General features: G+C 37.2%; 1 protein-coding gene across 2 annotated transcripts; it reads right to left on the reverse strand.

Annotated features, from left to right (window-relative positions):
- Positions 1-1,059: 1,059 nt before the first annotated feature.
- CGA (glycoprotein hormones, alpha polypeptide) lies at positions 1,060-11,277 on the reverse strand. 2 transcript variants are annotated; one of them, XM_055258244.2, is made up of 5 exons: positions 11,161-11,271; positions 3,677-3,774; positions 2,075-2,179; positions 1,819-2,003; positions 1,060-1,390 (listed from the first exon to the last, which is right to left on the reverse strand). In XM_055258244.2, the coding sequence occupies exons 2-5, from the start codon at positions 3,765-3,767 to the stop codon at positions 1,313-1,315; spliced, it is 459 nt and encodes a 152-aa protein (XP_055114219.1). In that variant the 5' UTR covers positions 3,768-3,774; positions 11,161-11,271; the 3' UTR covers positions 1,060-1,312. The 2 variants fall into 2 exon arrangements, with proteins under 2 accessions (XP_055114219.1, XP_055114229.1); XM_055258254.2 differs by lacking the exon at positions 2,075-2,179 and having other exon boundaries at positions 11,161-11,277.
- Positions 11,278-13,051: the final 1,774 nt, after the last annotated feature.

The raw sequence follows: 13,051 nt of genomic DNA on the forward strand, positions 1-13,051 counted from the left end.
AGATGTGGTGTTGAAGCATGGCACTACTCTTAAGCATTTTTCGTTTGTTTGTTTGTTTGTTTTTTTGAGACCGAGTCTTGCCCTCTATCGCCCAGGCTGGAGTGCAGTGGCACTATCTCAGCTCACTGCAAACTCCGCCTCCCAGGTTCAAGCGATTCTCCTGCCTCAGCCTCCTGAGTAGCTGGGATTACAGGGGCCCACCACCACGCCTGGCAATTTTTGTATTTTTAGTAGAGACGGGGTTTCACCATGTTGGCCAGGCTGGTCTCAAACTCTTGACCTCAAGTGATCTGCCCGCTCGGCCTCCCAAAGTGCTGGGATTACAGGTGTGAGCCACCATGCCCGGCCATCTTAAACATTTTAAAAAACAAAGTGAATATGCCAGGCATCTGTCCTAGACCACAGTTCTGAGCCAGATCTGAATGTGAAAAACAAAATCTGATGCCTCTGGAATTTCAGAGCAATGCCCAGTTTTAATTGGTGCAATGATGCCCTTTCCTTGGCCACTATTCAGTTATAGCCTGGCTGCCAGGGACTAATAAGATGAGCATTTTTTCGCCAGGCATAATGCAAGTAAATAGAAACTTCAGTCTGGGAATGATTTTGTCTTTCTCAAATCCTAGAGAAGTGTTCTCCCTTTTCTTTTTCTTTTGTTTGTTCGTTTGTTTTTTATTGTCCCCTTCTAACAGTAAAAAGTTTCTGATCAAATGTTCCCAATATATGGATAATTATTTATTTATAAATTGTATACATGTATTACCACACTAATGTATATGTGCTTTTACAAAATCCATCAAAATGGAAACTTAAAAAGTTATATAAAAATTAATATAAATAGAAGTTCTCATATTTTCTTCTCTTGCCCTAATAAATGTCTTATAAGTAGCCCACTGGCTGAAAGGACTCACACGCTGCTAGGTGTGGTAGCAGCAAGGCTCTCCAATGTCAGGTCACCAAACACATTTGGCCCCAACTCACCCAATGGCCCACTCTCTTCCATTAATGCTGTCAAAAGCAATTGGCTTTACTTTGAAGAAAAATGATAATTCAGTGATTGAATGATGATTTAAAAGGCTTTATTGGCAGTGGAACAAGCTCAATGCTGTATTCATTCCAAATGAAAAGAACTAGACTGCTGATTGTACTGTAGGATAAGGAGGAAGGCAATAAAGCTGCAGTATATCCTTGAAGCGTGTCAAAGTGGTATGGTAAGGAAAAGGAGAGTTTTATCTCACAAAGCCATAAACACTACACAACTTAATTTTCCATTCCAGAAAATCAGCAGTCATCAAGTCAGCACTTGGCAAAACATTTAAGATTTGTGAAAATAACAAGTACTGCAGTGGCATGCCGTGTGGTTCTCCACTCTTAAACTCCCCATTACCGTGACCTAAAGGGGAAGGAAAAAAACATGATATAGATTAGATGATAGATAGATGAAAGATTAGAGATAGATAGAGACAAAACTGAAGAATATTAAATAAAATTGTCTGCATTCTGCTGAAATAAATAGATGCATACTACATTTGCACAGTCTCCTTTTTAGGAGATATTTTTAGCACAAGTAAGCTGTACTTTCTCCCAACCTGCCCCTTGTCACCTCTACCCCTATTCTCCTCATTCTGAATAAATCCAGCCTATACCCACAAGACAATTGACTCTTTTAATTAATGGGTAGAAATGTATTCCCCACCTGTACAAATGCTCGACAGAGGCTGGGTCATTAGACACCTTTGGCATTAAATCCCATGGGTGGGCTCTATGAACATTTCTCTGATTGGGCTGTTAGAAAGCTTCTGGGGCTCTTGAGGTTCTTACCATGTTATATGATTTAGCTACACAGCAAGTGGACTCTGAGGTGACGTTTTTTTCGACCAACATCGTCTTCTTCGACCTTAGTGGAGTGGGGAATGCTCTAGAGAAGCAGCAGCCCATGCACTGAAGTATTGGGGCACCCGGCTGGGAGAAGAATGGATTTTCATGTAGCTGGCATTCTGGGCAATCTATCAGGGAAAAAAAAAAGGCAGAGTAAAATATCCAAAAAAGATTCAAAAGGAATCTATGAGGCTAGCACAGTAGCTCACGTCTGTAATCCTAGCACTTTGGGAGGCCTTAGTGGGTGGATTGCTTGAGCTCAGGAGTTCGAGAGCAGCCTGGGCAATATGATGAAACCCTGTCTCTACAAAAAATACAACAACAACAAAAATTAGCCAGACTTGATGGTGCACACCTATAGTCCCAGCTGCTTGAGGGTCTGGAGCAGAAGAATCGCTTGAAGCTGGGAGGTCAAGGCTGCAGTGAGCCGAGATCGTGCCACTGCACTCCAGCCTAGGTGACAAAGTGAGACCCTGACTCAAAAAAATAAGAAAAAATGCAGTGGCTCACACCTGTAATCCTAGCACTTTGGGAGGCTGAGGCAGGTGGATCACCAGAGGTCAGGAATTCGAGACCAGCCTGGTCAACATGGTGAAACCCCATCTCTACTAAAAATATAAAAATTTAGCTGGGCATGGTGGCAGGCGCCTGTAATACCAGCTACTCAGAAGGCTGAGGCAGGAGAATCGCTAGAACCCAGGAGGCGGAGGTTGCAGTAAGCTGAGATCATGCCATTGCACTCCAGCCTGGACGATAGAACGAGACTCTGTCTCAAAAGAAAAGACAAGGCAAGGCAACAAAGAAAAGAAACTGTGAATGCTTCCTTATTATGGGATAGTGAATATTATTTTTCCATCAAAAATGAAAGGAACCTAAGTAAGTGCTTTTTGGTTAAATGTTAATCTTCATCTAGAATATCTATTTAATATTTATACTGATTAATGTTCATGGGAAATAAAATTTAAAAACAAACATTTTTACAGATATGCATAGAAAATCTCAGTTGTAGTCTCTCTTCAAGCATGGATTCTCTATCCCAATGCTAACAGTATGCCTAGAGGAAACACAAAACTTGACAGATGAAAACATCATGTTCATCTGAAAAGAGAATTTTGCGCAGAGGAAAAATATTTTTCCCTTTGGAATCTGCTATTGTTTTTCCCACAGTAACTTCAAATATTGACAGAGAGAAATATGTCAGAATTAAGAAACCTTGGTGAGTGTAGGGAGCCTGATATTAGCTCAGGCGCCTGCACTTGGGACCTGGATTAAAATATTACCACTTATCTAGAGAAAAACCATAACAAATAGTAGCTCACAATTTCAAAGCAGGAGGAATTATATCAGCCACTATATGAGATTTTTCAGACAATACAGCAAAACAAATTTACTGTATAAAATGGTTTTGTTTTTCTCACTTGATAACTGATGTGAAAATTCATCTACAAAGGCAATGTTAAAATCTCAAATCTGCCGGGAGAAATGTAAAAAATAACTGAGCTAACTGAATAAGGAGCATTTTCTTCTTGTAAGACTCAAATAAAGAATAAAAAGGAATCTATTTCCGATGAAAATGCATAGGCTGCCGCATAAATGGTTGTGTAAGATACCATTTTCACTGCACATTTTCTGAACCTAATTTAATTTTATGTTCACAATCTACAAGTGCCTAGATATGAATCCAGCAGCAAAGACTTATTACTTTTGAAAAGGAGGTAGAAATGTAATTAATGGAGTTATTGTTGTACATCTAGAAATGTGTGTTGTCCTTATTACTTGAACCACAAGCTTGGTCACGCACCCTGCACTCCATCAGGAGCGGAATGGAGAACATGCAGAAACACCGACAATGTGACCAGAATGATAGCTGCGTATTTTCTGTAGTAATCCATGGCGCTCCTGCAGACAGACATGGCAAAAAAAAAAAAAAAACACGGTTAATCTAAAATTAGCTTACCAGCCATAACAACAACCAGTAGTTTCAACATTACTACTAATAATAGTCATCAGTGTCTTGACCTCCCTGCTTTTAGCTCCCAACATATACTAAAACCATGTAAATTTTTTTTTAAAAAGTTCTCCTTAGGAAAGAGATAGATAACTGAATCTTCCCATTTCTCACATTAACTTTTAGAAATTGGTTTAATAATAATTACAAAAAATTCTCTTTTTAAATTCTTTAAAATTTAAATTTTATAATTTAAATTTTAAATTATCTGTCATCCTGTTAAGAAGCCTCAGTGTCCTTATTTGTAAAACATGGAACTTAACCTAGATAATACCTAAGAAAATATATATAAACTTATATATGAGATATAAACTATACAATCATTTGATGGAGGATAAACACAAAGTATTCAACATTATCAGCCATTAAGGAAATGCAAATTAAAACTACAATGACATATTACATGTCTATCAGAATGGCTAAATTAAAAAATAACACCAAATACTGGCATGGATGCAGAGAATCAAGATAACTCAGGCATTGCTGGTCTGGTGGGAATATAAAATGGTACAGCCACTCTGGGAAATAGTTTGGCAGTTTCTGATAAAACTAAACATGTATTTACCATAGGCCCCAACAGTTGCAACTTTGGGCATTTATCTCAGAGAAACAAAGACTATGTTCACACAAAACTTATATATAAATATTCATAGAAACTTTGTTTAGAGTAGCCAAAAAACTGGAAACATTTCAAATGTCCAACAGCAGGTGAATGGTTATACAAATGATGGTATAGCCATACCATGGAATACTGTCCAGCAACAAAAAATGAACACACTATTGATATACACAGCAGCTTGAATGGATCTCAAGAGAATTATGCTGAATGCAGGCTGAATACTATATGAATCCATTTATATAACACTGTGGAAATACCAAAATTATAGAGACAGAGAATAGATTAATGGTTTCAAAGAGTTAGCACTGGGAAAGAAGTGGATGAGGGTGAGTGTGGCTCTAAAGGGATAGCACAAAGGAGCTGTGGTGATGGGACAGCTGCACATTGATAGGGATGTTAGTCACACTAATCTACACATGGGATAAAACTGCCTAACAGAGCACTGGTATTATGTGTGTGTGTGTCTTAAATCTGAATAAGCTGTATGGGCGGCAGCAATGTCAGTTCTCTAGTATTCACCTTGTACTATAGTTATACAAGATAATCATCAATGAGGGAACAAGCTGAAGGATATACAGGATTTCTCTGTACATTTTTTGCAACTTCCTCTAAATCTGCAATTATTCAAAATACGTTTTTTTAAAAAAATAATTCAGAATGAGGTTTAAAGGTACATATGAGTCAAAACTTATGGTTATTTTTCAGGTAGACTGACATAATAGGGCTGAGTTTCTGCTAGATGTTTATATTAACCCATAATACTTCTTAGGAATAATTTGTCAGACAGCAGAACTAAGTTTATAACACATGTTGAGTATATCTATTCTGAACATCTGAAATCTGAAATGGCCCACAATCTGAAACATTTTGAGCACCAACATGATAACACAAGTGGAAATTTCCACATGTAAGTACTTAACAGAAACTTTGTTTATGCACAAAATATTTAAAATAGTGTATAAAATTACCTTCAGGCTATGTGTATATGAAACAAATGAATTTTATGTTTAGACATGGGTCTCATCCCCAAGATATCTCACTATGTGTATGCAAATATTCCAATATCCAAAAAAAATTAAAATCTAAAACACATTTCATCCTCAGCGTTTCAGATAAAGGATACTCAACCTGTATAGAAATTCAGATTGTGTAAGTATGAAGACTAAAACAAATGTATGTCATTATTTCTACCTAATATATATATTTATATGTAAGTAATTTTGAGTTCTATTTATCTTCACACATAATTAACACTGAATAAATATTGTTCTAAGTCAGTGGTTCTCAAAGTGTGATCTGGGAACCCCAAAGATTTTCAGTGGTGAGGTTAAAATGATTTTCATAATAATACTAAAATGTTGTTTGTCTTTTTTTTCCTCTTCATCCTCTGGGGTGTTCAGAGAAATTTTCTAGAGGCTACATGACGTGTAATTTTACAACAGATTGAATGAAAAAGCACATGAGAATTTAGCTGTGTTCTGTTAGGCCAGACAATGAAGAATTTTGCAAAAGGGTAAAACAATGTCACTCTTATCACTAATTTTTTTCTTGAAAATTGTCATTTTTAAAAAATAAATATATGTTATATGTGTTAACATATGATGGATTTTTCTAAATGAATAAATATTTTAAAACTTTAACATAATCACTAAGCCATTAAATATTAATGGATATAACCTCATGAATAGAAGCTCTTTGGGCTCTTCAATAATTTTTTTTTTTTTTTGAGATTAAGTCTCCCTCTATTGCCCGAGATGGAATGCAGTCATGCAATCTTGGCTCACTGCAACCTCCACCTCCTGGGTTCAAGCAATTCTCCTGCCTCAGCCTCCCGAGTAGCTGGGACTACAGGCACATGCCACCACACTTGGCTAATTTTTTATTTATTTATTTATTTATTTTTTTGTATTTTTAGTAGAGACAGGGTTTCAGTATATTGACCAGGCTGGTGTCGAACTCCTGACCTCGTGATTCACCTGCCTTGGCCTCCCAAAGTGCTGGAATTACAGGCGTGAGCCACCACGACCAGCCTGGGCTCTTCAATAATTTTTAAGAGTGTAAACAGGTTCTGAGATCAGTAAGTTTGAGAATACACAAAGCCATAAGGAAATGTTCAGAATTAAAACTAGTTTCGTTTTTAAACTAGTATCATTTTTGTGCCTTAATATTGCAGCTCATATATTATGAAAATTCAGCCATTATGCAGTGAACAACTATATCAGAATTAATTCAGAGAGAAACATTTATAAGATTGCAGAACGTGAAAGCATGAAGTCAATGCGCATTTTAGAATTGCCTTTATAATAAAGTGAAAAGTGATAAAAGATTGAAAAAGTGAAACAAAAATCACTTTTGCTGTAGCAGAAACTATTATCTTTCTTTGCCTTTATTTTGAAAAGAGATGACATTAACCAAGTAAAAACAGAATAACCTTCAAATTCTGGGTGATTTTGAAAGCATTTTAATAAATCTTTTTATCATCCTAATCACCCTCATGTTTTTCTGTTTTAAAATTCGGAAGAAAATATTAAGAATCAGGGGGAGAAATTAAATTCTGCTGGGATTTACGCTATTTTGCAAAAATATGCTCAATCTAAAATCAGATTTACTAATCTCAGCTTCTGTTGGTATTTCACATGAGTGTTTTCCAAACTTCAAAGGCGCTGTACACACAACCTCAGACTAACCTGCAATACACATCAACATACCCTTATATCCCATCACCCACTACATCAAGATAATATGAGTCCAAGAAAATGTGAGTTTTCTCAACTTGGCCTTCTTTCTCTCCCTTTGCAGTTCATCTACTTCAGAGTCTTTTAAGGAGCTGCTCAACTGCCAGATTCACTGTGAAGTTTTCAGCCATGTAAGAAATGCTTCTACACTAAGACCACCACAGGATGGGAAGGCCAAGCCACATGAAGATACTCTGGAGGGTTAAGTGTCACATGGAGAGGGAGAAAGAGGCCAAGAAGTATTGAGGCACCAGACATGTGAGGAAAGAAACCACCCAGGATGACTAGCCCAGCTGAGCTTTTAGATGACTCCAGCCGCAGCCACCATCTGACTGCACTGAACCAGAAACTCGAGTTAAGAACTGCCCAGTTGAGCCCAGTCCACCAGTGGAACTTTGAAAGATAATAATTTGTTATTTTATTCACTAAGTTTTCAGGTAACTTGATGCATCACAATAAATAACTGGAACAACTGCACTCTCTTATAACAAACATTTCTCCAAAGTCTGAGATACAGAACCACAATCTTGCCTCTACTTTCTCTTCTGTGCATATGGCAGGTTGGGTGGGGAGGGTCTTTATATAACACATATTAACTTAGCCTATCACAGGAAATGTAACAAAGTATAAAATAATTGGAGTTAGCATTCAACATAGTATCTGTAATACTGGATATGGTAACAATAATATCTTATATTTTAAAAAATAACATCTACCATTAATTGAACACTCATGTGCCAGACATTCTTTTGGGCACCTTGAACTCACAAATACATTCAATCATCATGACAATCCTGTGTAGTATCATTCTCATTTTTGTAAAGAAATTATAGAGATGAAGTAATCTATACAAGGTCACATAATTAGTTACTGGCAGAGCCAAGATTTTAAAATGTCTCTTTACAATTCCAAACTCCAAGCTCTGAACCACACTTCATTGTACTGATTTTAAATCTTTAAATTTTACAATGAGCTTCCTAAATGATGTTTTCAGATGACATATCCCTAAATAAGATGCTGACATCTTTTTTAAAGGCAACGTTATTATGTGCCAGTTTAATACAACTTACTGTTGTATTTTTTATTTTACATATTTATTTGATTTCACCTTCTTCACAACTGTCTTTAAAAAGCCATTTCTGCCATACCCATTGGCTCAGGCCAGTAATCCCAGCGCTTTGGGAGACCAAGGCAGGTGGATCACTTGAGCCCAGGAGTTAAAGACCAGCCTGGGGAACATTGTGAAACTCCGTATCTATTAAAAATACAAAAATTAGCTGGGTGTGGTAGCATGGGCCTGTAGTCCCAGCTACTTGGGAAGCTGAGGTGGGAGGATCACTGGAGCCTGAGAGGATGAGGCTGCAGTGAACTCAGATCGAGCCACTGTACTCCAGCCTGGGAGACAGTGAGAAACCCTGTCTTGAAAAAAAAAAAAAAAAAAGAAAGAGAGAGAGAAATAAAGAAAAAGAAAAAGAAAAGGAGAGGAAAGGAGAGGGGAGCGGAGGGGAGGGGAGAGGGAAAGAAAGAAAGAGAGAGAGAAAAGAAAAGAAAAGAGAGCAAGTTCAGGTATTTTAAACTGATCAAGTTATAAGGACTGTGTGCAGTGGGGAACAGCAGGGGAACAGGGAAAGGGGAAAAAGCATAAAAGCATTAGCTTTCTTTCTTTTTTTTTTTTTTTTAGACATGGTCTCACACTGTTGATCAGACTGGAGTGCAGTGCCACAATCACGGCTCATTAAAGTCTCAACTTCCCAAGCTCGCGTAATCCTCCCATCTTAGCCTCCCGGGTAACTGGGACAACAGGAGTGTGCCAGCAAGCCCGGCTAATTTGGGAGTGTTTTTTTTGTTTTGTTTTGTTTTTTTTGTAGAGACAGGGTTTCTCTATGTTGCCCAGGCTGATCTTCAGCTCCTGGGCTCAAGCGATATCTCCGGCTCTGCCTCCCAAAGTGCTAGAATTTCAGGCGTAAGCCCCCGTGCCCAGCCAGCATTGGCTTTCACATATATTCACTTGCTTTATTTTCTTTATACCTGTGCCACATATTAGAAAACTACACATTAGAGAATTTAAAAGATTTGCCAAAGTTGCTCACAAAGTGATCTGATGCTAAGATAGTGTCCTTCCACTTGTACTACCCCTATAGCCTAGAAGTATACCAATAATCCATGTCCTCCTTTATAACTTGGAGGCACACATGGATCATGCTGTTTCAGTTACCTTGTCTAATTTGATTTCTAATATTGTTATTGATTCTACCCCTAGTTCAGCCTAAGTGCCCCACCTTAAACCACAGAGTGTTTAAGATGCTGGATCATTTCTACAATGTTATCTCTAAGCCTGATGAACCAAGAAATTGCTAGACTACTTTGTGCAACATTACAATGGCACTGCTGTAACATTATACGCCAAATCCAGAATGTGCAAAGATCGGAAGTTGATAGCAAACTACTCTAGGATTCACAATCTGTAAAAATGAAGTTTGGTGCAATGAACCACGCTGTTCTCAATAGAAATGTAAGTTCACTCCTGTAAATTTTCTCTTTGAGAAAGTAGATTACTTTGATCTGCTTTTAAGCAAGATATACATTACCTTCTAAGTTAGCCATTTCTGTTACCCAACTCTTACTTTGAGTTTTCATGTAAATTTGGGTCTCACATTAAAAAGAAATGTACACTGCAACTGAAAATCTGCTCTGGAACTAATTAATTGCTTTTCTAACATTTTTCTCACACGCTACGCTTTTCAGCAGGAAATGGTAAGGAATATGACTCACTTAAAATTTCAATGACTCTTACTGCAAAAAAAAAATAAACTTAAGAAAACCAAAGTTGAAATTAAAATGAAAAGCCACGAACCTTTTATAAATGATGACCACTCTTGTCTTTTTTAAATAATTCAAGAATATAGCAATGTATTACATGCAATTTGGTTGACCAATATTATGAATAATTGAATTGGTATTAAGTCAAGTAATTATTTAACAGATATTTTCAGAAACTTTAAAAGATTTCTTTTCTAAAGCAAAATATCTGACTTTTGACTGGAAAAAGATTGAAGAGCTTAAGAAACAAAATTCCTACAGAGATGAAAGTGAGCTTCTGCATTCCTAAGGGACCCATATAGTGTCAGCCCATAGTTCTTCACACGTGCCCATATCCTGTTCTTCAACGCTAATAAGGAGGGACAAAAAAGCTCTTTTATTTTCTAGTGTCTATTTCCCAATCAGCCACCAATTAGTGCTAATGCTAAGATAACCAAGGTTAGCTGCAAAAATTTTCCAGAAACTCATTGGAACTAATCAATTGGACTTGGGCAAGTGACTTATCATTGCAAATTCATGAATAATAGCTAGAGAAATACTACCAACTTTGATTTTTGTAGCATTTTATTAAAGAAGAAAAATGAAAACAATGACGTTCAAGAAATTCCATACTACTATTCAAGTCTGCACGAGAACATCTATTCAAAAGATAATCAGAAGCTATAGTCATTCAGCTGAACAAGTGAGCCACTTTATCATGGGCCAGCTTGAAGATATAGTTATACATCACTTAAAAATGGATAATAAAACAATATCATAATGTCTACTTGCCCTCTGTCTTGCTCCTGGAAGCCACTCAAAAGAATGTCTTTCCAATGACATGCAATAATTCCTGAGGAAAATTTTTAGATCCTGACAGGCACTCAAGCATCTCAGCAGGAGACACTGGGTTTCTGGCTTCTGTTAGATAACATCTTACCCTATGATCACAGCCAAATTTTACAGACTTCCTTCTAATTCAATCATAAGTGCTGAAAAGAGAATGAGTAAAAGCCTGTCTCTGTTCTTAATAAGGTATATGCAGAGACTCTGGAATCTTCTTCATATTCTCAAATATTTTACTCCTCAATTAAAATCCCCGAAAATTATTTCATTCATATTACCTTTCTCTGTGCTTTTTGCAGGATGTGTTCAGGGCGGTTGACTGTGGATCCGAAGAGGGATTTTAGCTTCGTCTTGTGAGTTCTCAGTAACTGCAGTTAATGAAGTCCTCACCTGCTTTTATACCGGCAGAGTGTTTCCACCTGCATCTAAGCCCTGGGATCAACAGGAAATTCCATCCAATGATTGAAGGGTACTTGGTGTAATTACCATGACGTCAATTTTTACCATGACGTCAATTTGATCTTATCTTGTTTTAACCCTTAGGTCATTTTTGTTTTGAGCCATTTTCAGGTGATGGTGACGACAAGGTCAGCCTATGAAAAGAGAGTACACTGTCACTTTGTACGTAATTTTATTGAGCCATACACATAACATCCTGAAAGTTGACACTTTCCTATAAACAAGAGACATTTAATTAGCTAAGTACCTGATATTTACCTAAACAAGAGCTATAGATTTCAGAAAATAGATATAGAGAATTTCCAGGCTTGTACCACTATTTAATTAGGCAACAGAAAAATAAAACACATGCCTATTTAGACTTTTCTAAAATTAATTTGCATCTGAATTTAATAAAGATGTATGAGAAAGGTATGAGGCAATTCTAAGAAGGACTGAATGGTTCTCAATATACGTGCCTGGTTTTTTTTGTTTTTTTTTTTTCTCATTTCACTTTTGTAAAGCTCAGTTTCTGCCCGAACAGAAAATATGTATGTCATGGCTTGCCAGGTGTGGGACACTTAGCTCCAAGGTTCCCAACCCAGTGTCACCCTAAAACATGCACAGCTCTTCAAACTACTGTGGCTTCTTTTTTGCACACAGAGATTATGACCCTTCAAAAGTTCCTATCTTTATCTACTCTGCTCAGTGCCACTTCCATAAGGAACTGGCTTAGACACAGACTACCAAGGACCTCTTCAACGAAGAGTTTAGAAGATCTATGTGATGCAAAAAGCAACTCTTGTTTAACAAAAAGAAACTTCCCGAAGAACACAAAGTTGTTTTGTGATTTATTTTCTGTGATAAACAAATTTGTTTAGGTTCTTACACCTTTTCAGATTTCCATTGCTTCCTTCCAGTATGCACCCCAACCATTCACCTTTTCTTAGTGATGCTCCTTTTTGGGGGGCGAGTGGGGGAGACGGAATCTCGCTCTGTCACCCAAGCTGGAGTGCAGTGGCACAATCTCACTGCAGTCTATACCTCCCAGGTTCAAGTGCTTCTCCTGCCTCAGCCTCCGAGTAGCTGGGACTACAGGTGTGCGCCACAATGCCTGGCTAATTTTTGTATTTTTGGTAGACAGGGGTTTCACCATGTTGGCCAGGCTGGTGCAACCCCGGACCTCAAGTGATCCACCCACCTCGACTTCCAAAAGTGCTGGGATCACAGGCGTGAGCCACCATGCCGGGCCTTCCTAGTGATGATTGATGTCACCATTATTCAAGAATTTCTATCATTTAAATATCAACCAACTGGCAGTATATTTTCAATGTACCAGACTTATTTTGAAAATCTTTCCATCTAGGCATCTCACTCTTCTTTGTTCTATTCTTTCTCTTTCATTCATGCCTTCTTTACATCCTTTGATTTCTTTTTTATCTGAATGATTACATAGAAACAATGTTTCTACGACACTCATTAAATTATTTTTGTTTGGCTTATGATTTCATAGTGGATTTTGTTTTTATTTCACATTTCTATATAAGAATGATGAATATTAGGTAATTCTTATGAAAATTTTTATAGTGTTTTTAAAGTTTACATACTGTTTTTTAATTTTTTTAGTGATGTGGCTACATAAGTAATACAAAAGTCAGTGCCTTTAACACCTGACTTATCTTCCCCATGCCCTCAATTATTCTACTCAGAAGCAATGTTTCCAGTTTCTTA

The sequence above is a fragment of the Symphalangus syndactylus genome, chromosome 2, assembly GCF_028878055.3.
Source record: "Symphalangus syndactylus isolate Jambi chromosome 2, NHGRI_mSymSyn1-v2.1_pri, whole genome shotgun sequence".
NCBI classification, from domain to species: domain Eukaryota; kingdom Metazoa; phylum Chordata; class Mammalia; order Primates; family Hylobatidae; genus Symphalangus; species Symphalangus syndactylus.